Here is a 25,019-nt window from a genome sequence, read left to right on the forward strand (position 1 = left end):
TTTCTCGATCTGGCAACCCGGACCAACGGCCGAGGTCTCGCGGCTGGGTAGCCAGCTGATCGCCGTAGACGGCTCCTGGCAGTCCGCTGTGGGTGTTTCTTCACCGCCATGCTGAAGCCTGGATGACCCGAGGAGCTATTAACAGGTACATTTGTACTTCTGTCAGATGGAACGCTAGCTGCTCATGCTAACACGCTAATAAGCTAACGTCACATGGGCTGTCTTAAGGCTACGCGTTACGTTCCCCGCTGCCTGCTATTGTTTTGTTGTTAGCTAGCGGGCTAATTGGGAAACTTCCGGTTCTGGTGGCGAGTCACGTTAGAAGCCGAATGGGTCCATTTTCCGTACGGAAGGTGCTGAAGGGTTCGTACTATCTAAATGTCACCGGCGACGTGCGTTTTGTGAACCGTTTGTTCAAAGACGACCGCGGACTCCAGTCAGAAAACGTAAATATTTAACGTGTAGCTGGCTCTCACTGTCAGAACTGCATGTGGTGCCATTAAAGTACGTTTTGACTCGACTATACCTGCATTCGTTTCAATTTCACTTCACCAACGTAAACAATGAATAATAATAAGTCTATTTCAGTTAGAATCATTTATTTTGGCCAATGAATCTGAAATAAATGTGTGCAGTTCGTCTGTGGCAAACAAAGAAACATTAAAATGCCAGAAAGGGGTTCGGTTCGACAAAGTAAAGCTTTTTGCTGAAATAGAAAAGGAGTTTCACCCTGGACGCTTACTGGCGTTTTTTTAATCATATCTAACATGGATTTAGTGGCACTGGATCATGTTTCAAAGTCAATAAGGGTTTTATTTCTCCACACACACACACACACACACACACACACACCCACACACACACACACACACACACACACTGTGTCAGTGATGAAGTGAGTTGATCACATGAAGAGTTTTGAAGATCAGATATTTTTCCTTTAGACTAATACTGCCAATAACAATACTACTATTGTTTCAGCACTAGTTTTTATGTTAATGTTGCCGTGTGTTTATTCATGATCACTTATGTTGGATTTCTGCACCTCGATGGACGAGTACATTTTTCATTTATTTTTTTCTGGCCTTTTGGAATTTGTTGTTTGTGGCAAAAACAGCTGATTGTGTTAAGTGTTAAATGTGTGTTCTTGACTGAATTATTTCAACACCCATTGGATTTGTTGCCATGACATTTTATTCTGACGTTCATGGTCCCCAGAGGATGAACCCTGATGACACCATGAGGTTCGGATCTGTAGTTGTCAGTGAAACATCTCTGTTCTCCAGCAGCTGCCCCAAATAAATCCAATTGTTAGTATTCGTTGCATTATTGATGCATTTGTTTATGCAGACAGTGTGAAACATTGATCTGTTTCAGAGACAACCGTGAAGCAAATGAAGTAGTTTGACTTTTGGATGCAAAGTCCAACTCGACAACATAACATGCAAATACCGATATGGCCGAACAAAAAAAGATAAATGTGTGGATCCGTTCAAGGCAAAGCTTTGTGAGGCCGACGCATCCCAAGAATTCTACTGTTGCATTATTATTCAAATGGGAATCAGGCTCTAAGGAATCGTGAGTCTGGCTTGGTTTGAATCTTCTGATTCCTGAGAGTTTTTGATCTGACGCTCTCTGTGTAGATAGTTTCCAACCTTTTCATGTAAGATGTCTTCTCACAGTGATTTGTCTCCATGTCACATGACGGTCGTGACGTGATAGTTGGAAGTTCCTCTCCAGGACCGGACCTGAGGCTCCTTATGGCTCTGTACGACGAGAACATCCTCAAGAACCCGTTCTACTCGGCGCTGGAGAAGCAGAGACCGGACCTCTGCAGCCGCGTGGCAGAGCTCCACGGCATCGTGAGTCCGTCCTTCCTGTTCTTTACCGTGTTGTCACATGCCGTCACAAGTCTATGAACAAAAGGCAAGTGTTTACTGACCATAACTGAAAGGAATCAGGCTTTGTCTGAATGCTGAGTTTATGATTGATTCATCCATCTTTTACTACATTTAATGAATGCGCTCATGAGGATATCAGGAGGAAAGTTGGGGGTCAAAAGGGCCGCAAGAAGCCTGAAGCTCTACCGCCACTGATTCTAAACCAGTGAAGACGTTCCCAGTTAAACCAGTCACTGCTAAATATGACCTGATATATAAAAGAATCTGTCTCCACGCCGCCTGCAGGTCCTGGTCCCTCGTTGTGGGAGTTTGACCGCCAGCAGCTTCTCAGACTCCCGGTTCGACAGCTACGTCCTGCAGCCGGCGGGGGACGGGTACCGGACTGCGGACGGAAAGGTTTGTCCATGAGACTGATGTGAGGGATCATCACCAGGACACGGCGCCGTGGGGGGGGGTTGAAGGCACAGTCGAGCATAACTTATTATGCTCGAGGGTTCCTGAAGGCAACGTGGTGGGGTTGTCAGTCCTCTTCCTTAAGCTGTCACTCTTGAGTCCACGCCCCTCTCTGCTGATGCCCCGCCCCCTAAGCCACGGCAAGGTCAACCATCTGAAACAGAAAAACGTTTGAAGATTTATTTTGTGGTTTGTTGGGATCTTTCAAGGTATTTTGTTGAAAAAATGCGAACGATAAACTGCAGAAACGTGGCGTTAACTACCGGAGGTGTTGTTGTGGTTCCAGGAGGTCAGGATCCAGGACCGGCTGGTCCTGCTGGGCTCCGGCTTCCCGGCTCCCTCTTCGGTCCCCATCCTGTTCGAGGAGACCTTCTACAACGACCGGGAGCAGAGCTACAGCATCCTGTGCATCTCCAGGCCTGTGGAGGCGGAGCCGAGCGAGGACCAGCTCAGGCCGCCGCCCCCTTACTGCCTGCGGAGCCTGGAGGACGTCCGGGAGTTCCTGGGACGCCACGGACAGAAGCTGGACAGATTCATCCAGAGCTTCTGTCAGGCCTTCAGGGAGCAGGAGAGGAAGGGACTCCGACACCACATCGTAGGAACTGTCCTTCCTCTTCTGCTGGTTTTCACATGTTGAGGAGGGTGTAACTAAAGCCTCCGGTCCTCTCTCCTCTCAGGACTCTGTCCACGGTCTGTACACTAAATGTCTCCAGTGTCTTCTGAGGGACTCTCGTCTGGTGAGTACTGACGCTGATCACAGGAAGTGAATCTAATGCAGCATTAAAAGATGAAATATTCAGAGCAGAACTACATCAGCTCTGTGAACACGAGACCAGGAGACGAACTAAACGTATGAATGAAGCCATTAACCCGTCAACGTCGAGGACGTTAAGAGATCCAATCAACCGGGTTTTTGTTCCTCCCACAGAAACTTCTGGCGAAGCAGGAAGTCCAGATGAGTCTTCTCAAGCAGGCGGTGGAGGTAAGGTTTCCCTCAGTTTCTCCTCTTCTTCCACGGAGCTCTCAAGTTAAAGCCGAGCCCACGGACAAAACACCGTTCCTATGGCAACCCTGTAGGAAAATGAAGCGCTTGTCCCATTTTAAATGAGTCGAATGTGCCTCCGATCTCTCGTTCCTCGTCACCACGGTTACGGCTCGTTGATCAATCAATCCGATGTTTTGACTCTTTCTCACAGCTGCTCACTGAAATGTTTTATTTCTCCTCGTTCCAGATGTATGTTCATCATGGTATCCATGATTTAATTTTTAACTTTGTGGGAACGCTGGAAGCCAATCAGGTGGGTCCGAATGCAGCATTTATTTAAACTGAAATGATCGATCCGCCTACAGAAAGCACTTACACATCAAAATAACTCCTGCAATGTTGCTCCCCGAGGACACTGAGGTGAAGCCAAACTGGATTGTTGACCTAGTTTTGACGCATGTGAAATGTGTCCCGTCATGTCAACAGGACGCCGCCTTCAACAAAACCAACAGGAGTCTGCAGGAGCTGCAGCAGAACGAGCTGGGAGTGAAGCCCGAGTTCAGGTCAGTTCAGCTGCATTCTGTGTAGTGACCAGCAGGGGGCGACTCCTCTGCTCCCATAGACGTCTATGAGGACATGACTCTACTTCTGTGTAGTGACCAGCAGGGGGCGACTCCTCTGCTCCCATAGACGTCTATGAGGAAATGACTCTACTTCTGTGTAGTGACCAGCAGGGGGCGACTCCTCTGCTCCCATTGACGTCTATGAGGAAATGACTCTACTTCTGTGTAGTGACCAGCAGGGGGCGACTCCTCTGCTCCCATTGACGTCTATGAGGAAATGACTCTACTTCTGTGTAGTGACCAGCAGGGGGCGACTCCTCTGCTCCCATAGACGTCTATGAGGAAATGACTCTACTTCTGTGTAGTGACCAGCAGGGGGCGACTCCTCTGCTCACATAGACGTCTATGAGGAAATGACTCTACTTCTGTGTAGTGACCAGCAGGGGGCGACTCCTCTGCTCCCATTGACGTCTATGAGGAAATGACTCTACTTCTGTGTAGTGACCAGCAGGGGGCGACTCCTCTGCTCCCATAGACGTCTATGAGGAAATGACTCTACTTCTGTGTAGTGACCAGCAGGGGGCGACTCCTCTGCTCCCATAGACGTCTATGAGGAAATGACTCTACTTCTGTGTAGTGACCAGCAGGGGGCGACTCCTCTGCTCCCATTGACGTCTATGAGGAAATGACTCTACTTCTGTGTAGTGACCAGCAGGGGGCGACTCCTGCTCCCATAGACGTCTATGAGGAAATGACTCTACTTCTGTGTAGTGACCAGCAGGGGGCGACTCCTCTGCTCCCATAGACGTCTATGAGGAAATGACTCTACTTCTGTGTAGTGACCAGCAGGGGGCGACTCCTCTGCTCCCATAGACGTCTATGAGGAAATGACTCTACTTCTGTGTAGTGACCAGCAGGGGGCGACTCCTCTGCTCCCATAGACGTCTATGAGGAAATGACTCTACTTCTGTGTAGTGACCAGCAGGGGGCGACTCCTCTGCTCCCATAGACGTCTATGAGGAAATGACTCTACTTCTGTGTAGTGACCAGCAGGGGGCGACTCCTCTGCTCCCATAGAAGTTTACTTTTATAACTCTTTGCTGTGTTTGTTCAGTTTAAACTTGTCTCGGGCAAAGAGAGAGCTGAGTCGGCTCAACCAGCAGACCTCCCCCCTCCTCAAGCTGCTCTGCCTGCGCAGAGTCGCCCTGACGGCCACCCAGACCCCCCGGGGCACAGGTACTGCCTGTCTGTCTCTCTGTGTCTGTCTGTTTTGTTATCTCGAGATAATCGATCCGTTCTCACAAGAGACGGTTGTTTCCTTTTTGAGCTGATAATGTTCATCAGACTTAAGGACATAGAGTCCGGAATCACAAATGATTTAAGCTGAAAAACACTAAATTCTTGGTGTAGTCCAGAGGCCTGAGAGGGTCGACTGAACTCTCTGTGACCGGAGCGTCCTCCAACCATCTGTAATCCAGTCAGCAGGCGGGACAATAACTGCTCTCAAAGGCCTTAAGTGGGTTAGTCCAGTTTGCTTTGGAAATCTACACCCAACGTGTGTGTGTGTGTGTGTGTGTGTGTGTGTGTGTGTGTGTGCGTGTGTGTGTGTGTGTGTGCGTGCAGTCAGCATAGAGGCTGTGTGTGCAGACGACCTGCTCTCCGTCATCCTGTATCTGCTGGTGAAGACGGAAATCCCCAACTGGTGAGCGAGAAGAAGGTGGTTCACTGTGACCTTGTTCCTTGTGTGGAGGAAACCAAGCCCCTCCCCTCTGTATGTAATGTAATATTAACGAATCTGAGTTGAACTTAAATCATTGAATCCTTATTCATGTTAAGCAGAGCTCTGTTGCACAATTTTTAAAATTTGCTAAAAGTTGCTCACAGTCCATCACACCTGTGCAAAGAAGCTTTTCCTTCACCAAAGCCTCAAGGAGGACAGGTTTTATCTGGCCATGGACGTGTTCATGTGAATGTGTCCCGTTACTTCAGGATGGCCAACCTGAGCTACATCAGGAACTTCTGCTTCAGCCTCTCCAGCAAAGACGAGCTCAGCTACTGCCTGAGCACCTTCGAGGCCGCGCTGGAGTACATCAGCCTGGGGAAGCTGCAGGACACGCGCTCCGTGAGTCATTGGCCTTTAACAGACCCCTGCCCCCCGCCTCCATTAACCTAGCGTGTGTCCCCCCCCTCCCCCCCAGGGCTCCGGGGAGCTGAACGACAAGGCGCTGTTCAAAGAGAGGATGAGTCTGCTGTCTCAGAGCGCCGCCACGCCCATCCACCGCCTGTTTGAGGTGAGCTCAGGGACAGGACTGGGGGACAGAGGACAGGACTGGGGGATCAAGTATAGTTTTTTAAAAAGGTTGTTTTTTCAGAAACGTGAGTCACCATGTTTACAATGCAGTGGAGCAACGTGCAGACCTGTCAATCAGGGAAGCCCCGCCCTAAAGCTTTATTTGACTCTGAATGATTGGCTGTGTGTGTTGTAGCAAATTGCCAATGGAAACGAGGCGGAAGTGCAAAGTCTGCTGAGTGAAGGAAAGCGCGTCGAGGACGTCCCCATGTGTCATCCCCTCTGCTCATGTGACCTCTGTGACCTCCAGCTGTCAGGGTCAGTGTCCACTCACATACACACACATTTTACTGGAAGCCCCTCCCCCCACCCCCCTGGCTGCAAACCTTTCAGTCAGATCGGCATCAAAATACTTCAGTGACTCTTTTCATTTATTCCTTTCCCTCGTCACGAGTTCCCCTCTAAGCCAACGTTCTGATTGACCCGTTGACCCCACCTGTTAGTGTGCGTAACCTCACTTCCTGTCGGCAGGCGGTTGAACGACCCGTCCATCGTGACGCCGTTCTCCCGAGACGACCGCGGTTACACCCCGCTGCACGCCGCCGCCATCTGTGGTGAGCGCCGACACACACACACACACACACGGTGGTCACAGTGAATGCTTATTGTGTGTGTGTGTGTGTGTGTGTGTGTGTGTCAGGTCAGGCCCAGCTGATCGACTTGCTGGTGAGTAAAGGAGCGCAGGTCAACGCCACGGACTACCACGCCCTCACGCCGCTGCACCTGGCCTGCCAGAGGGGATACCAGGGAGTCACGGTGAAAACACACGCACATTTACCTGTGATAATAATGCAAAAGAGATTTAAAGCGGTTTAATTATTATGTTAAACCTGTATTGGTTAAATGATGGATGCTGGTTATCGCTATTTAAAGAGCGATACCTGGCGGTCCTTAAGCTTCCTTTGTCCCGTAGCTGCTGCTGCTGCACTACAAGGCCGACACGGACGCTCAGGACAACAGCGGGAACACGCCGCTGCACCTGGCCTGCATGCACGGCCACGAGGACGTGAGTGTCGCGCTCATTACAGCTCCTCCGGATGCTTTGAGTGTTACTGATCGGTGATCACTGATCCCCACATGTGTGACTCGTCATTATCGTCTTTGTCTTTCTGGAGTGCTGCTGTGGATGTAATTCACACACCTAAAGAATCAGTGTTTACGATATGTTCCTCTCTTCAAGACGTTAAGGATGTTAATCATGAGACACTAGCTCTCAAACATCATTTAATGTAAGCGCTGTGCTCTACAAAAAGAGCAGTAAATGTAACCTCACTTCAGCTCGTGTTGATTTTGTTAGGTGTCCCAAACCGCAGCGTTGCTCCATCTCTTGTACTCTGAAGGAAACCTCATTCATGTCTCCTCAAAACATCCCTCCTATGATGTGTCTATTAGAGCAAAGTAATCACCGCCTGGCGGCAGCAGCTCGTGATCCGTTCGGCACTCTTTTCTTTTGTTTGTGTCAGTGCGTGAAGGCGCTGGTTTACTACAACGTCCAAACGTGCTGCCTGGACCTGCAGAACGACAAAGGCGACGCGGCGCTGCACATGGCGTCCCGCTGGGGCTACGAGGGGATCATCCAGGTTCTGCTGGAGAACGGGGCGAGCACCCACGTCCTCAACAAGAGCAAGGACTCCCCGCTGCGCTGCGCGCTCAACTCCAAGGTCAGCGGCGCACGCAGGGACCCTTCATGGTGGCTTTGAGACCTGTCAATCAGCGCTTAACCCCGCCCTAAAGCATCCCCCGCTCCATGGTCTGTGTGACTCTAAATGGACCATCATCCACTAAATGAACATCATGCTGCATTGAAGACTTTAAACTATAAGCCAGTTTCTTTGGTCACCACAAACAGTTTGGTGATATATTTTGTATCTATATTTCAGTACTGGTTCTGAAGCAATTTACACTATTTCTGTTCTATTCGTTGAAGCTGGCCTCATGTTGAGAGTGAAGTTTGGTGGAGCTTTTTAATACAAGCTGCTGGTCACAGATCATTGAAGCAAACGGACATGAACTTGTTTCAGCTGGTGGGATTAGTGTGAGAACCTGACCTCAGATCAGCACAAACATTCTGAAACCTCCTCTTCCTTCTCGCTGCAGATCCTCGGCCTGCTGCAGTCGGCTCAGAACGGCCACCAGCGCCGAGGAGTCGATGTGAGTCTGAGTAAACCCACGAGGTCAGAGGTCACGAGCCGCACCATGTGACCTTTTGAAAACCACGAGTAGATGCTAGAAATAAAAAAGTCAAAACCTCAGACTGTATTTTCAAGAAGTGAGGGTGGTCTCGTTGGTTTGTGGAACATTGGAGATTTGGCCATCTTGCATTGTTACACACACCTGTCACACCTGTTTGTGTGTCCTCGTCCTCCTCAGTCCCCCAGCCGATCCCCTCTGGCCTCCGACTGCAGCAGCCGCCGCTCCTCCGTCTCCAGCAGCTCCTCCCGGGATGCCGAGGTCAAACCGGAGGCCGGACGGGTCCGACACAGAGAGGTAGGAACGCTGATGTCAGTGCTGTTCCCTGAGGGGCCGTTTCCACGGTGACTGACCGCGCGTGTCATTGGCAGGTGGAGAAGCTGCTGCGGGCCGTTGCCGACGGCGACGTGGAGATGGTGAGGACAACGTGTCTGCGGCCTCGTCCGGCTTGTGGATCCATTAACGAGTGCCGTCTCCCCGCGTGTGTGTTTCAGGTGCGGTACCTCTTGGAGTGGATGGAGGAAGAGGAGGAAGATGAGGAGGAGGAGGAGCAGCGGGGAGGGGAGGGAGCGCTTCGGGCCGAGGCCCCGCTGTGCCACCCGCTGTGTCAGTGCCCGACCTGCGCCCCCACCCAGAAGGTGACTTGGCAGAGGCCGTCTTTGGAGGCGTCGGCGGGAGGCGGGGCTCTAACCCGCGGTGTCCTCTGTGTCCCCCAGCTGTCCGTCCTGCAGGCCGGGGCCCTCGGGGTCAACAGCTGCAACGGCGGCGGCTTCACGCCGCTGCACGTGGCCGCGCTGCACGGCCACTGCGCGCTCGCCGCCCTGCTGATCCGCCACGGAGCCAACGTCAACGCCCGCACCAACCAGAGCGCCACGCCGCTGCACCTGGCCAGCCAGAACAGCCACGTCCAGGTAGGAGTAACACTTGTTTATCTGCACAGATTATCTTCTAGATCATTGAGTTTAAAACACAAGAAAGAAAGAAATTAAAGCTGTTTTGAATGAAAACAAAGGTTCAGGAGAGCTTCCTCATGAAGATTATTTTCTAATATTTTAGTTCCAGTTATTTGTTTTTGTCGAAAAAGACTTAAAGCGGGGAAAAAAGAAGCATTTTTCTGCTTTTTTCTGAAACTCAATATAAACCTGAGTTAGCGTTATACATAAAAGGTTCACACTACGAGAGCAGCAAGCGTGGATCAATCCGCCGCTGAAAATAGTCCCCATCAAACGCAATATTAGCTCGTGTGTGTGTGCACTTGTTGCATGTGATCACTGTTGTGACTGTTGTTTCTTTAGGTGGTGAGATTTCTGCTGGAGTGCAACGCCAAACTGAACAAGAAGGATCACTATGGCAACACGGCGCTGATACACGCCTGCCTGTGCGGGAGCCCCGAGGCGGCCGGCACGCTGCTGCAGAGCGACGCGCTGGTGAACGCGGCGAATCACCAGGGCAACACGGCTCTGCACGAGGCGGTGCGCGGCGGCCACCAGCAGCTGGTGGAGCTGCTGCTGAGGGGCGGAGCCTCGGCCGGCCTCAGGAACAAGAGGCAGAGGACGCCGCTGGACTGCGCCTACGAGCTGGGCGGCAAGGTGGAGCTTACACTCACGCACACTGTCCACTCGGTCTGTCCTCGGGGACAACAGGGTTTTAGACGGGATCATATAGATTATATTGATATTTCTCTTTTAAGCAGCCTGTTTAATTTTTTTGTCGATGTTGAAAACCGGTCGCTGCGGAGTCTGAACCAAACTTTGTTACTGCTGTGAACCTCGAGCAAAGCAGCGCTGACCCGACCCACTGCCTTGTGTTCCTTTCACAATAAAAGCCCTCGACATTTGGTGTTCACAGGCTTTTGTGCCTTAAACATCGACAACGAGCTCTTATCACGCCGCAGGAGACGATCAGATCAAAACGTGATGCAGCTTTGGTGCTTGATGATGATCACAGGAACTCTTTGACGTTTTGCTCCTCAGAACACGGAGATCCTGAGAGCTCTGCAGAAAGCGTCGGGACTTTCCCCCGATGCCGAACCGATCAAACTCCTGTCGGTGCCCAAAGGAGCTCTGGGTAATTTGGAAACCATTCATTGAGTTTCTGACCGCGACTCAATCTCCTTTTGTGCGTTGTCAGATGCTTCGTCACTCATTATTTTGTCGCATTTTGTTGTCGCTGCAGCTCATTCGTTCGTGCAGCGTCTGAAGCTGCAAGATCACAACCACGGCCGCAGGCAGAAGCTGGCCCCGCCCCTCAGGTAGCGCCCTCGCCGAGCTCCGCCTCCCTCACAGGCCCTCCGTGGAGGTAACCGCTGTTTGTTTGTGATTCAGGGTCCAGCAGACGAAGAAGGGCTCCCCCGGTCCTCCCTCCAGGTGTTCAACCAACACCAGCCAGGTAAGTGCCTGCACATCTGGCCACACAAAAATAACGCAAACGTTTGCTATCCCCAGAGGATGAACCCATCGGAGCGGGCTGTTGTCCTAGATGTTCCATTGGTTGCATTGTGGGAATTGTAGGAATGTTCCTGAAGTCTTCATAGAGTACTTCTTCTTAGATCACATCTTTTCAATGTGAATCACAAGAAACGGACCCGTTGTTAGAATAAACGGTAACGAGCGTTTTAATCCTGAGTTCTGAGGACCGTTCTCCTCTCGGCCTCCGAAGCTTCGTGTAGAAGCTGCTTTGCCTCTGATGACCAGCGGGGGGCGACTTGCTGTCAAATATTCTCTTGATAACCCTTGAAGTTGTCGGCCCTCGTCTTCTACTTTCCCCCCCAGGGGGACCCCGACAGGCGGCGGTTGAGGCGGGGGGAGACGGTGGAGGTCAGCAGCCCCTCGGCGAGCGTGGAGGCGGGGCCCCGGCTGAGAGAGCGGCCTCTGGGACGCTGCCACACCCTGGACCCGGGAGGATGGACCCCGGAGGCCGCACCCACTGGACACGCTCAGGCGTACAGCGACTCACAGACCACCTCGGCCCCTTCGCCGGAGTCACCGGGCAACCGCACCCACGGCGGGGTCGAGGCCCAGCGGGAGGAGAGCGGCGAGGACGTGGGCTCGCATCCCGCTGACCTCGACCCCGCCGAGGGAAGCCATCGGAGAGACGGCGATCGGAGAGACGGCGACCAAGTGGCGGAGAGACGAGGGGGGAGTCCGGTCGTAGAAGCGTCATGAGGGGGGAGTCGGGTGGGGGGTCAGAACTTCTTGGGTCCCCTCAATGAGGAGGAAGGAAAGCTCACAGTTAGAGGTCAGATGAGACGACTCTTCATGTCTCCCTGCTGAATATGGACGAAACGAGAGGAAAAGAGTCTGTTCACAACAAAACACTCTCACCCCCCCCTATCACCGTGACGAGATGGGATTGATGGTATCAGAAAGGCCTCTGATGCTGGATCCAGTAACCACCACATCGTGTTATCGCAAGATTGATCAACGGGTGACTTTACAACATGATCAACAACTCCTCTTTGACTAGGTAGCTAGGTAGTGCTGGCTAGGTATCCTTGGCTAGGTAGCTGTGGCTAGGTAGCTGTGGCTAGGTAGCCGTGGCTAGGTAGCTGTGGCTAGGTAGCCGTGGCTAGGTAGCTGTGGCTAGGTAGCTGTGGCTAGGTAGCTGTGGCTAGGTAGCTGTGGCTAGGTAGCCGTGGCTAGGTAGCTGTGGCTAGGTAGCTGTGGCTAGGTAGCTGTGGCTAGGTAGCTGTGGCTAGTTAGCCGTGGCTAGGTAGCTGTGGCTAGGTAGCAGCTCAGTCCGGAGGTTGTGATTAGTTTAAATTGACTTTATTTTGGTGAAGGAGTTGTGACCTTTAACTTCCAAACACTAGGTCTAAGCAGGTTCATCTGTTTCATAATAATAATCATTAATAGATAAAACAGACCGATTGGATTGATAACGCTTAAATTCATGAGACGAATTAAACCGTTGAGGAGGAGGTTTTGTAGTTTTTGGCTGTACTCAGTTTGTCAACTTATACCATTTCAAAAAGACATTTCAGGAGTAGAGGGAGGTGTCAGCTTTTTAAGACAATGTGGAAAAGACATAAATACAAAATCTTAATTTAAGGTCTGACTTGATTTCGTAAGAGTGTCATTGTATATTTTATTTTGATTTTTTTTTTTACTTCCCATAAAGCAATATCTCATTCATTTAATTCTTACTGTAACGTTGAATCAAACCAACTGGCTTTTATTTAATGACCATCAGTGCAAATGTAAAGTGTTGATTCTCTCCTCAAGCCACCAGATTCCAGCTCACAGCAGACCGGATTAGTTTGAGTCATTCGGCCACAAAGTCACCGTTTTAAAACCAAAGTCACACAACAACACAAATACACAATCACACAAACAGCAGCCCCTCTGTTCTGAGACGTTCAATTACTGCTTCAAAGGACTCTGGTACATATCCCTTTTTATTTAAGTATTTTGTGCTAGTTTTAGCAACAAATGTATGAAATTGTGTCAAATATAATTTCACTGGGACTTTGGGATCGGTGGTTTTGTTTTAAGGGATCTGGTCTCCATGGACTTTTATTTCACTTTGTTTCAGTTCTGCTCCGTAATGTTTTTTATCCTCTTGATGACAAACCTTACGTTTCACATCTGTGCCAAAGGTTTACGTTCAGGAGCAGGTTTATTAAACATTTCTTTTTTCATTTAATCAGCAACTAGGTTAAATGAGATCAAAAATCTATTTGACACCTAGGAAAAAAATAGTACAAAAAGGCAGTTTATTGTCATTATAAATTGCTATTTTCTGACACTCCAACCAAATAATTAGTTTATAAAACAATATGAATGAAGATTCTTGTTATGTTTTCACAGCAGTGCACTGGTCTTGATGAATATTATGCCACAGGGTTTTTCCCTCATAAATTGAACAATATTAAATGACTATTCTCTATCGGAATGAAGCAAGTTTCACGTCTGCGAGTTCGTTTTTCACAACAAACTGAAGATTTTAAACATAGGAGTTATACAATATGCAAAACCAACAGTTTGGTTCCTTTAAACATGGTGAGATATTCATTTAGCGTTTCTGTTCCCACTTCATGTCACATGTTCACTTGTTTACTGCGAATGTTCGAATCGCTGCTCACTGCGTCACGTTAAACTTTGGTTTGGTCTTTTTGGTTCATCAAGGAAACAAGTTGCAATTTCTCAGCTTTTTCTTTCCAGTGTTACATTTGAAGATGCAAAGATGTCAAACTTAATCTGAAGTCGTCTTATTTTTGTAGCACTGATTTTACTTTTTAGGTTTTGATGTCTTATAATGTAAATTGTGCCTTATTTAATAACCAGTAATAAACTTATTGAGATTCGATAATTGAGAGTCGAATTATTTCCTTCTGTGTTTATTTGATTCCAGTAATGGAATATTTGCTTTGGATAAAAGCGTCAGTAACGTAAAGAATATTTTAGTGTGTTTGTCCTCCCGCGGCCACCAGGGGGCAACATGCGCCCCGAGTCACAAGAACAAACGCAACAGGCAACGCCAAGGTGAGATTTAATATTCTTCGAAAGCGGTTTCAAACGTTATTTCTTTGGTTTACCAGATTAAACACTTTTAACCAGTTGGTTAAAAAACATTTTAACCAACTGGTCTCTTGGACAAATGTCCAGTCGGGATAAAGCACCAACTTCCGGTTGAACAGCAGCTCACAGCTGCCTTCCTCTGCTTTTCTATGCTAACGTGAAACCCTCTGAAGATGCTGCAGCTCATGTTTAGCAGGTTAAAGCTTCCGCCCACTGAATGTTCCGTCTGGCAGAGTTAAACCACGTGTGTCTGTTCACCTGCTTGATTGCTGCAAGAGAACCATCGGCTGTTAAAACACATGACAGCTGGGTAAGCTAGCCGTTACCTAGCTTGTGTTAGCCCCTGTGGCTAGCCGGGTAGCCATGCTGCTCTGCCTGTCTCGTCACGATTTAAGTTAAAAGATTTATCGTAAGGCTAGAACGGAACCTGGCTAACGCACACTAACTTAGCGCCTGCTAGGTTCGTTATGCTAACGTTGTATGCTAATGCTAGGTTAAGTGTCTGCTAGGTTTGTTATGCTAACGTTATATGCTAATGCTAGTTATAGGTGAATGTTTTGGTGTTTTAAAAATAGTGACGTACTCACTTTATGGTCAGGTGACTGTCATTCCATACCAAGCTGAGGTAACTTCAATGTACTTCATCTCTTACATCAACCAACGCACATCTGTCTCAGCTTTAGTTTCTCCTTCCAGGGAGAACTCCGATGCTGTGAAGAAGCACTTGGGTTCTACTTGTAGTGGTGTCTCTTCAGTGTGGTGTTTGCACTTAAAGAATCTGAGTACTTGTTGAACTTTGACCTCTGCGCCCACAGCGATGTGACTCCACGGAGCATCTGGAGGACACGAGATGATGCTGTAACGTGGAGACACTGTTAAGTAGGTAAATGTCCCCCTGCCTTCGTCTTCTAAGTTCTACTCACACGTAAGTCGTTACTGAAAATCAGGACAGAAATAAGGTCCCAGGAACAGGATATAAATCATTATAGAAGTACACATTTAGAGTAACAGTATTAGATATCAGCTAAAACTGCGTAAAATATAATAGTTATATTTATGTTTACTATCATAAAGCACATCACAGAAGAAATATGAGAGAGTTCAACATTTGACATAATAGTTATATAAATAAATGAGTGTATGCGGCATAAATTTGCTATAAGTTGCTACAGCAGTAAAACGTATGAGAACAAAAACAATGAAATGCATATCAGATTTAAGAAGAATACAAATGAATGTTAAAGCTTTAGGTGTGCAGACAACAACAACAACAACAACAACAATAACCAGTGACTGACAAAGATGGACACATGGCGTTGAAGACTCTGTTGTCCCGCTGTCAGGGCAGAATGTCCTCGGGCCGCAGGCAGCGGGACGTGGAGCAGCAGCGCCCCCTGCTGGACGAGGAAGAGGAGGAGGAGGAGGAGGAGGAGAGGAGCCCCGAGGCCGAGCGGCGCCTCTGGTTCATCCCGGACTGCTGCGGCATGGTGTGCGCCTTCATCACCTGGTTCCTGGTCTTCTTCGCCGACTTTGTGGTGACCTTCGTCATGCTGCTGCCCTCCCGGAGCTTCTGGTACGCCGTGGTCAACGGCGTGCTGTTCAACAGCCTGGCGGTGCTGGCGCTGGCCTCCCACCTCCGCACCATGCTGACCGACCCGGTGAGGGGCGCAGCTTCGGGGTCCGATGGACCATGACGGGTACAGTAATGGAAAGGCTTCAATGTCTCCTCCCCTTCCCCCCCGCAGGGAGCCGTCCCCAAAGGAAACGCCACCAAGAAGTACATGGAGAGTCTGCAGCTGAAGCCCGGCGAGGTCATCTACAAGTGCCCCAAATGCTGCAGCATCAAACCAGAGAGAGCTCATCACTGCAGGTCGGCCTCCTGCGACGAGTCCGCTTCTTCAAAGGATCCAACGTCACACAGTTTACTTTCCGTGGATGACATGAAGTCCTTTAACAAACTCAGGGCTCCACTTACTCTTTGGATCCGTGGCTTTCAGCCATTTATCCATTTAGTTTTTACCACCAAAGGTCATTAGAAATGTCACAAACATTCAAGTCAATGCTTCCTTTCGTATTTTATTTTATGATCCCGATAAGGATTCTTGATTTAAGTATTTTTTTAAACGTTAAACGTTGTTGTGAATATAAGAAATGTTTAGATTTTTAAGGATATGGAGCAAGAAAAACGGGTGACTCGCTTTATTTAGAATCAGAGCTTTTTCATGATTTGGAACTAAAGTCATGACTCTGTAGTCTTCAGCTCTTGCTTCATCATCTCTTAAATACCAAAACCAGCCTGCTGAGTTTCTCAAACTGAACAGTTTGTCTTCCTCTCTTCTCCTGCAGCATCTGCAAGCGCTGCATCCGCAAGATGGACCACCACTGCCCCTGGGTCAACAACTGTGTGGGGGAGAAGAACCAGCGCTTCTTCGTCCTCTTCACCGTGAGTTCACTCCCACCTGTACCACGCGTACCTGGTAACATCTGGCTGGACTAAACGTGTTCTTACTCTGTTATTACAAGAAGGTCTCATACCTCAAATTTACCTAAAGTAACCACGGCAACCTGTTTACTAGCCCAGCGGTCCTGTTCCCTGTGTACAGAAAAATAAACGTAAAGAAAAGGGTCTTTTGTTGTTTTTTGTCCATGTGAAGACGACGTTGTGTTAATCGACAACTACTTCCTGTTAGAAGTGTCTACCTCCTGTTAGAAGGTTGAACTTTAGAAGTGTCTAGCATGGAGGTCCTCTTCTCTGGCCACAGATGTACGTGGCGTTGATCTCCAGTCACGCGCTGGCTCTCTGTGGATACCAGTTCATCTCCTGCGTCAGAGTCCAGTGGAGAGGTGAGATGATTGATCTCCTCGTTCTCCCTGACGGTGGAGGACTTTCCTGTCTTTAAGTGTGTGTGTGTGTGTGTGTGTGTGTGTGTCCAGAGTGCAGTGACTTCTCCCCCCCGGTGACGATGATGCTGATGATCTTCCTCTGCATGGAGTCCCTCCTCTTCTTCACCTTCACAGCTGTGATGTTCACCACTCAGCTTCACTCCATCTGCAGCGACGAGACGGTGAGGAAGCAAACTCTTCCTCCTCCTCTTCCTCCTCTTCCCTGTTGTGTAAGAGAGTGAGAGATGTGACGAGGTCGTGTGTGTCTCTGTGTAACGACGCCGTGCGTGTTGTGCGTCAGGAGATCGAGCGGCTGAAGAACCAGAAGCCCACGTGGGAGCGTCAGACCCGCTGGGCGGGGCTGAGGTCGGTGTTCGGGGGTCAGCCTTCGCTGCTGTGGGTCAGCCCCTTCGCCGGACTCAAACTGCCAACCCTGCTGCCCCGCCGCAGCTGGAGGGGCGGGGCCGAGTTCTCTGTTTGACCTGCTGTCAATCAAACCCACCACAACGTGTGCACGGCGCTGGGGCCCGACCCAGGCCCGAGGTGTTTGGTCCTCCTTCCTGTCAGGTTGGGGGGGCACTAAGGACACTGAAGGTCGAACTGAGTTTAAAGCCGCAGGATGAATAAATAAATCTTCATCCTTCAAACTGTTTTTATGTTGCTCATTGAGATGCTGCGGCTTTAATCAGGTGACTTTAAAGGATTTTATGACTACATCTTCTTTTGTTTTTATCAGCATAAAACCACCATGAAATGTCAACAATTACAATTGTGTTTGGTCCTTCCTCTTGATCTTTACTAAGAGTACAGAGTGTACCCACATGTCCTCCAAACCAACACAAAGTGACTCACTGGGCCTTAAATAATCCCCCAAATTCCTCTTTCAGTTGAACTGTCTGTAAATGTATTGTGAGACAATCCGGATACGTCATTGAAACAAAGATTTACAGTGTTGACATCTGCTGCTGCTAGCAGGCTAACCGGCTAGCATGCTAACCGGCTAGCATGCTAACCCGTCCTGCCGGTTCACCCCCACTGTGGAGTCTCTGCAGCCGAAGCTAAAGCACCACTTTGTTGGTTTAAAAGTCACAACGTTAAAGTTTCTCCATGAAGAATCAGACAAAAGCATTTTCAAAAGCTTTTAAATCCCGTGTTTAACACATAACCACTTTTATTTTAAGAAGAGCCACTTTGGATGTTTTGTTTTATTCTCCCAAAACTTTTTTGTGTTTTCTTCGGGGGTTTTGTGCACAAATTGTTGTCTTGTTTTACCCAAATGATCTTAAATCACCTGTTGGTGCCACTTAAGAACAAACAAAATGTTCATTTCTTGAGGATTTTGAGGTTTAACTATTGTCACCTTGCTGTTTGTGGATGACAGGAAGTGCTTCGTGGTGAATGTGTTGTTCAGGAAGGAAAAACTGATCAAAATGTTTTTTTCATGCTCCAGCATCATCATTTAATTATTTCTCACTAGATTATATTCCACGAGCTATTACAAAGTATTTAACTCCAGTCCTAAAAGTTTTGAATTGATATTGAAATGACAATTTAATATAATGTAAAATAATTTTCCTCTCTGTGGGGATTCAAATCAGCTTTTAACTGGTCAAATCATGAAAGGACCTAAAGTCTTAAATTCAAACCTGAAAAAACTGCTGGAAAAGAAAATTGAGAGAATCTTATTTTACCGAATGTTTTTGAGTTAAGGGTCAATACTACATTTGTTGTGTGATTTCTGAGCCTTTTAAAGTTGATCCAAATAAACTGTGTTCCTTTCTACCTCTTTAAGAATCTTCGCTCTTGACGGCTCTTTATTTGTCTTATTTTTATTTATTCTATAAGGTTGACACAGAGATTTCCATAAGCCATCGGCCCGATGGAAGCTTCTGTGGATCCCAGGGGGAGACCAGACGGGTGTACGAGTAGTTTAAAAAAAACTACTGAAGCACAGAGAAAAACATGTCAGTCGTGTATTTGAATATTTCTGCAGCAGACCAACAAGAGCAGCTCTCTGGCTGTGAGAAAAGACTTGAGTCCACTCGGGTAAAAATGTTTATCAAACCAGATGTTTGAAGCATTTCGGTCTCATTCAGACGCTCGGCCGCATTCCAGTTATTACACCATATTACAGTTATTATACAATATTACAGTTATTACACCATATTACAGTTATTATACAATATTACAGTTATTACACCATATTACAGTTATTTTACGATATTACAGTTATTACACCATATTACAGTTATTTTACGATATTACAGTTATTACACCATGTTACAGTTATTTTACGATATTAGTTATTACACCATATTAGTTATTTTACGATATTACAGTTATTACACCATATTACAGTTATTATACAATATTCCACTTATTATACAATATTCCAGTTATTACACTATATTCCACTTATTATACAATATTCCAGTTATTACACCATATTCCAGTTATCATATCACAACTCACCATCCCTTCTCTGGTGCTCTGTGACGTTTCTGTGGATTTTTTTTTTAACCAGTTTTGATGTGAGGGTCAGAGGGTAAGTACACATTGTGAAGCCTTCAGAGGCACATTTCGGATTTTTCGGCTGTACAAAATGAATTGTATTGAGTAGTTCCACTCTTCTTTCATACCTCAAACTAAAGTGTTTTTGTTGCCTGTACTTAAGACGGAAGTTGATAAAGTTTTCTGTTAAATTATTAAAGCAAGGAAATAAAAATGAAAAAAATGAGGTTGGAAAATATTTTGAAAAAAAAGTTAAATGTGTCTAGTGTCCAGTCACCGTACATATTTAGATTTATTTTTCAAAACATTGTTTTACTTTTTTCCCCACGATATGGGGGCTAGAGACAACGTATTTTGACTGTAATTTAAAACATTTTCGAAAAATGTTTGGAAGAAAAAATGATTAAATAAACATATTGGGTCGAAATATTTTTTTCAAAAAAACGGAAAAATATTAGATTGAATTTTTTTTAACCTTTTTAAAAAAAAACATTTTTTGACCTTACATATTTTGACACTTCTCAACCTACAAAGTTTGACTTTTTTCTTAAAAAAATGTTGACTTAGTATTTTTAGACATTTTTTCACATCACATGTCTAGACACAATGTATTTTTCTCATAAATATTAGATTGATTCTTTTTGACATTTTTTTTTTAAAAACATTTTTTGACATTTTTTTTTTAAAAACATTTTTTGACATTTTTTTCCATCACAAATTTCAACTGTACATATTTTGATTTTTTTTTCAAAACATTGTTTTACTTTTTCCCCCACGATATGGGGGCTAGAGACAACATATTTTGACTGTAATTTAAAACATTTTCGAAAAGTTTTTGGAAAAAAAGTGATTAGGTCAAAAACATGTAATTGAAAGATAAAATAAAAATGTTTGAGTCAAAAACCATTCTCTCTAAAACGTAAAATTATATTGGTTTGAAAAAAAATTTGAAAAAAATATTAGGTCAAAAAATGTTTTTTGAAAAATGTCAAAATATATTGGGTCGAAATATTTTTTTCCAAAAAAAGGAAAAATATTAGATTTAATTTTTTTTACCTTTTTTTTTTCACCGGTCAAAATATGAATAACTGAATTCCAAAGATCTTAAATTTAAAATAACAGCTTCTTCTTCTTCTTCTTCATTTGTCCCTCTTGCCCCCCCCCCCCCCCCAACCCCCTCAGTTTGGGTGACTCCATCTGTTGCCGCAGACCACTTTTCCCACAACACGTGGGAGCCAGTTAATGATTCCACGCCTCTCCTCGCAGGTCAGAAACCCGTTTTTCTCCCTGCACAGCTCACGTTTCCAGACATGTTTCCCGGGATCTCCTCCTCGTTCCTCCTCCTCGCGGCGGTTCTGGGTCCAGTCGCCGGCGGGCCGCAGACGGGCCTCCGCCCCGACATGACGGACCAGGAGCTGTTCTGGGGCACCGACCAATACGACTTCTCCGTGGTGCTTCCTGCCGCCGGGCTCGAGTGCTTCTGGCACTTTGCTCACCGCGGGGAGAGATTCTACCTGAGCTTCATGGTGAGAGGAACCCTGAGCTCCTTCTGTCACACATCCTTCACCACTTGAACATGTCTCCTACCTTTAAGCCAGCCAGCCAGTAGGGAGCAACAAAATGCCCGCCTGCCTGTCTGTCTGTAGGTCCAGTGGGTGACGGGAGTCGGCCATGACAGACACCTGTCTGTCACCATCAACGCTCCCAGCAGCGAGCTCCTGTCGACTGTCAATGACGCAAAGGGTCAAATCAACTTTGAGGCCCAAGAAACAGGTATCAGTCTGTCTGCCTGTCATCTGCATATATATGTATATATACAGTATATATATATATATGTCCATTTACTTCTGGTACTCTATGTTCACCTCTAGGTCAACACTTGGCTTAAGTCTATGTTGTCAGATGGGTGTGTTTGAATTTGTGTACACACACACAGACAAACACTTGTGTGCACATTGTGTCTCTCCAGGTTTTTATCAGATGTGTTTCAGCAACTTCCACAACCGCTTCGCCACCATGCAGGTGTTCCTCAGCTTCGGCGTTTACTACGAGGGCTACCAGGAGGAGAAGAAGAAGGAGGAGGAAGCCAGCAAAGACCTGAACAACACGCTGAGCTTCATCGAGGTGCACACACACAGTGTATTCATGTTATACATTTCATTCATGTCTACAACAACTGACACAAACTACAAAGAACATTTAGCTGATGCTTTTATCCAAAAGCGACTTTCAACAAGTCCATTTAACCCCTGCGCCTCCTTCTGAGAGAGAAGGAGTCGTGTTCTCCTGATGTTGTGGAGCGTGGACCTTCAGGATGGTGTGGTCGCTGTGATGTAGGAACCTCAGGTGTCACACCGAGGTTCCTACAGTCAGGTCCTGGGTGGGAATAGAAGTCGTTCAGTCTGGTCTGGGTTGATCTTCATCCTGTGAGCAGACATCCACTGAGAGATGTCAGATGTTTCTGGGGTTAGAAAATGAAGACTTGGTTCTCGATTGATAGAAAGAGCTTTTGGAAGCAGAGCGAGACGCAGGAAAAGAGGAGAGAAGATACTGAAACGCATGCAGGTCATCAGGTATTTTATGAATAAACATAAAACCTCTTTACTGATCTCCATCTGTCCCACATTTTGGTACAGAATGTTAAAACCCCCAATTTACAACAATTATATTATTAATATAACATGAAGCACGATGGAAAACAATAAAACCAAAAAAGAAAAAAAGGACGAGAATGAAAACCACTAAATATTGTGTTAAATAACTATAGTTTGTATTATCAGTAGAAGGTTGGCAACAGTTCTGATAGTAGTATCAGTAGTATCAGTAGTACCAGTAGTACCAGTAGTATCAGTAGGACCAGTAGTAGTAGTAGTAATATACTCGTTTGTTGCAGGACGCGACTCACAAAGTGGAGAAGCACGTCTTCCACATCTTCCGCTACTACAACTTCGGCCGCATGAGGAAGAGCGCCGACTACTTCCTGCTGCTGTCCAACTCGCGGTACGTGACCCGCTGGTCGGTCGCCCTCAGCCTCCTCGTGGTCACCTCCGGGTACCTGCAGCTCCTCTTCCTCCGGAGGCTCTTCGTCACGCGGGGCGGCGGCGCCGAGGAGGAGAAACCCCGCTGCTGAGGAGGAGAAACCCTGCGGATGTCTGTGTCTTTGTGCTTTTGTGATTTTCTTCAATAAAAAGGCGTGAGTGACGCGGCATGTGAGTTTCTTTCCTTTGGGCCAATCAGAGGACGGGTGAGGGCGGGGCTTAATGTTCCTGCTCGGCTGAGCTGTCGTCAGTGGAAAAGAAGGTGCTTTGATGTTATTTCTATCTGAGTTCACTTTGTATTAATGGGGTTTTTTAATTTGTGGTTAATTGAGACATCGGGTCACCTTCTGCCTCTAGAATGCCTTTAAATCACATTCCATGTGGCTTTTAAATAATTACACTGAAGATTTTTGGACTTCAGTCCACATCTAACTATTGATTTTTTGGTTGTAATTAAAATGTTGCATTTTGCTCATTGACTAAACTATAGGAGATAAAGATGAATGTTGCTAATAGAATGAAGGATCAGAGTGACGTGTGTTTTCACGCCGTCAGGCTCGTGGTTAATCATTATTTTCCAGCTGCTATCTCAGAATCAACAGAGCGGTGGGGGGCCGCCGGGCGTCCTCCCGCTCAGAGGACCTGCCGTCATGTTGCTGAAGGCTCTGCTCCTCGCGCTGAGCTCCCACTGCGTCTGCGGCAGGAAGTCCGAGCCCCAGCTGGACGAGTCCCACTCGGGACTCTTCAGGGGCTCCGACAGGTACGACTTCGCCCTGGTGGTCGGCGCCGCCGAGACGGAGTGCTTCTGGCACTTCGCCCACCAGAGTGGGAGCTTCTACCTGACGTACATGGTGAGTTCCAACCGGGGGGGGGGCTCCCCCGGGTTAGAGGGTTGTTTTTGGGGGGGGGCTCCACTGGGTTTTGGGGGATTAATGTTGCTGATGCACCGATGTGCGATGATTGCGCAACGAGGCCCGTTCCTGTGGGCCATTCGGCTTATCACGCCGACCTTCAGGGTCAGAGCGACTTTGAAGCGTGTGATCGCTATCGCTGTGAACAAACCCAAAGAACAGGTCTGTAACCTCAGATGAATGCTGATGACCATGGAAGCATCACTAGATAAGTCATTCAGGTCGACTCTTGCTTAATGGTGAAGATAACGTTTGTTTTGATGTGTAAAAAGGAACTTAAAACAGGAACCAGAATGTCAGACGGCCGGCTCCTTCCTGAACCCTCTCTCAACGTTTCTCGCTGTGTGACCTTCAGGTGCAGTGGGTCACGGGGATGGCCAACGATCAGCGGATGTTTGTGACGGTGAGCTCGCCGCAGGGCGCCCTCGTGGCGTCAGAGAACAAGGCCTTTGGTCGGGTGGGTTTTCAGACCGAGGTGACAGGTGGGTCCCTCATAAACCCACATCATGAGTCCAGGTCCACATCTAGATCTCTACATCTCATCTCTGAGGTCACACCACTGTCCCTCTGGCAGGTTTTTACAAGCTTTGTCTCGGGAACCACAACAACCAGTTTGGAGGCATCAGGGTCTTCGTGAACTTCGGCGTCATCTACGACGGCTCTGAGGAGTTGAGGAGAGAGAAGGAGGAAGGAGAGAGGGTCCTGAACAGCACTCTGGTCGGCATTGAGGTATTTGTCCTCGTTGGAGTCTCAGGTTGGACAGTTGTGTTGTGCACAGTGAGGAGCTCCTGTGCATTCCACCGAAAGTGGTGCACATTTATGTGCAGAAGTGAAGCTCTTCTTTTATCATCCAGATGCCATCAGAGTTTGACTTCTTGTTATATTTTTATAGCATCACCTCCTTTTTGCATGTTGGCATTGAACTAAACCACCTTCCGTTCTGATTTAGGAGAGCGTGCAGAGGCTCCAGAATCACATCCTCCACACATGGAGACACTACATCTTCGCCCGCATGAGGAAAGGGAAGGACCACTACCTCCTCCAGTCCAACCTCAACTACGTCACCTGGTGGTCGGCCACCCAAAGCCTCCTCATCCTCCTGTCCGGGTACCTGCAGCTCTTCGTCCTCAAGAGACTCTTCCGAACGGACGCCAGCAGGCCGCGATGCTGAAGGGAAGGACGTCCCCAAAAAGATCCTCACAATCACTGCTGGTGTCAGGCCACATCTTCAAGTCACGTCTTTTGATACAGCATCCTGCACGAGCCGTAGTTCCAAGCTTATGTTCCCCTGACTGACCATGTGACCAAATTGTCAAGGAAAAATGTGTTAAAAATATTAGGACGGAAAATATTTTGAAAAATAAGTCAAATGTTTCTATTGTCCAGTCAATACTTAGTCTATTGGATTATTGTGGTCGAGATTAATGCAACAATATTTCAACACAGTTAACAAAACTTTCTTTCTTCTGGTGTGCATTGACACCTGAAAACATGTACCTGTCCCTAAAAGACCATGTATTTATATGTCTAAAATACACGCTTTCAAAAGTGATTACTTGTTCATTAAAAAGATCTAGTCTTCATTTTATCTTAAATAATTTTGTATATGGAATTTCAAATCGGGGGTTTAATCAGTTAAATTCCACCTTACATAGTTTGACTTTTTTCTTTAAAAACTTAGTATTTTTAGACCTTTTTTCCCATCAAATTTCTAC

The 25,019-nt window shown here is 47.2% G+C and overlaps 4 protein-coding genes across 8 annotated transcripts; all 4 read left to right on the forward strand.

Annotated features, from left to right (window-relative positions):
* The first annotated feature begins 15 nt into the window (after nucleotides 1-15).
* On the forward strand, nucleotides 16-11,979 carry ankrd27 (ankyrin repeat domain 27 (VPS9 domain)). Of its 5 annotated transcripts, none has more exons than XM_062562791.1 (27): nucleotides 16-145; nucleotides 1,723-1,862; nucleotides 2,187-2,297; nucleotides 2,641-2,949; nucleotides 3,032-3,091; nucleotides 3,283-3,336; nucleotides 3,587-3,652; nucleotides 3,826-3,902; nucleotides 5,017-5,138; nucleotides 5,526-5,604; nucleotides 5,892-6,024; nucleotides 6,101-6,193; nucleotides 6,389-6,510; nucleotides 6,724-6,806; nucleotides 6,893-7,008; nucleotides 7,166-7,258; nucleotides 7,716-7,913; nucleotides 8,350-8,403; nucleotides 8,623-8,739; nucleotides 8,814-8,858; nucleotides 8,937-9,080; nucleotides 9,159-9,353; nucleotides 9,738-10,031; nucleotides 10,416-10,509; nucleotides 10,618-10,693; nucleotides 10,767-10,830; nucleotides 11,214-11,979. In XM_062562791.1, exons 2-27 carry the CDS (start codon nucleotides 1,761-1,763, stop codon nucleotides 11,604-11,606), a joined length of 3,294 nt encoding a protein of 1,097 aa, XP_062418775.1. In that variant the 5' UTR covers nucleotides 16-145; nucleotides 1,723-1,760; the 3' UTR covers nucleotides 11,607-11,979. The 5 variants fall into 5 exon arrangements, with proteins under 5 accessions (XP_062418775.1, XP_062418776.1, XP_037306293.2 ...); XM_062562792.1 differs by having other exon boundaries at nucleotides 1,741-1,862; XM_037450396.2 differs by having other exon boundaries at nucleotides 23-145; nucleotides 1,730-1,862.
* A 1,828-nt stretch (nucleotides 11,980-13,807) lies between these two features.
* LOC119195479 (palmitoyltransferase ZDHHC7-like) lies at nucleotides 13,808-18,638 on the forward strand. The gene is made up of 8 exons (XM_037450423.2): nucleotides 13,808-13,925; nucleotides 14,777-14,886; nucleotides 15,310-15,619; nucleotides 15,707-15,831; nucleotides 16,308-16,404; nucleotides 16,724-16,805; nucleotides 16,896-17,026; nucleotides 17,146-18,638. The coding sequence occupies exons 2-8, from the start codon at nucleotides 14,849-14,851 to the stop codon at nucleotides 17,323-17,325; spliced, it is 963 nt and encodes a 320-aa protein (XP_037306320.2). The 5' UTR covers nucleotides 13,808-13,925; nucleotides 14,777-14,848; the 3' UTR covers nucleotides 17,326-18,638.
* A 1,929-nt stretch (nucleotides 18,639-20,567) lies between these two features.
* On the forward strand, nucleotides 20,568-22,485 carry LOC119196698 (transmembrane emp24 domain-containing protein 6-like). The gene is made up of 4 exons (XM_037452635.2): nucleotides 20,568-20,881; nucleotides 21,002-21,128; nucleotides 21,325-21,479; nucleotides 22,249-22,485. Exons 1-4 carry the CDS (start codon nucleotides 20,666-20,668, stop codon nucleotides 22,483-22,485), a joined length of 735 nt encoding a protein of 244 aa, XP_037308532.2. The 5' UTR covers nucleotides 20,568-20,665.
* Nucleotides 22,486-23,043: 558 nt separating this feature from the next.
* Nucleotides 23,044-24,662, forward strand: LOC119196699 (transmembrane emp24 domain-containing protein 6-like). The gene is made up of 4 exons (XM_037452636.2): nucleotides 23,044-23,244; nucleotides 23,660-23,786; nucleotides 23,879-24,033; nucleotides 24,254-24,662. The coding sequence occupies exons 1-4, from the start codon at nucleotides 23,044-23,046 to the stop codon at nucleotides 24,473-24,475; spliced, it is 705 nt and encodes a 234-aa protein (XP_037308533.2). The 3' UTR covers nucleotides 24,476-24,662.
* Nucleotides 24,663-25,019: the final 357 nt, after the last annotated feature.

Source organism: Pungitius pungitius, chromosome 6, assembly GCF_949316345.1.
Source record: "Pungitius pungitius chromosome 6, fPunPun2.1, whole genome shotgun sequence".
Lineage (NCBI taxonomy): Eukaryota > Metazoa > Chordata > Actinopteri > Perciformes > Gasterosteidae > Pungitius > Pungitius pungitius.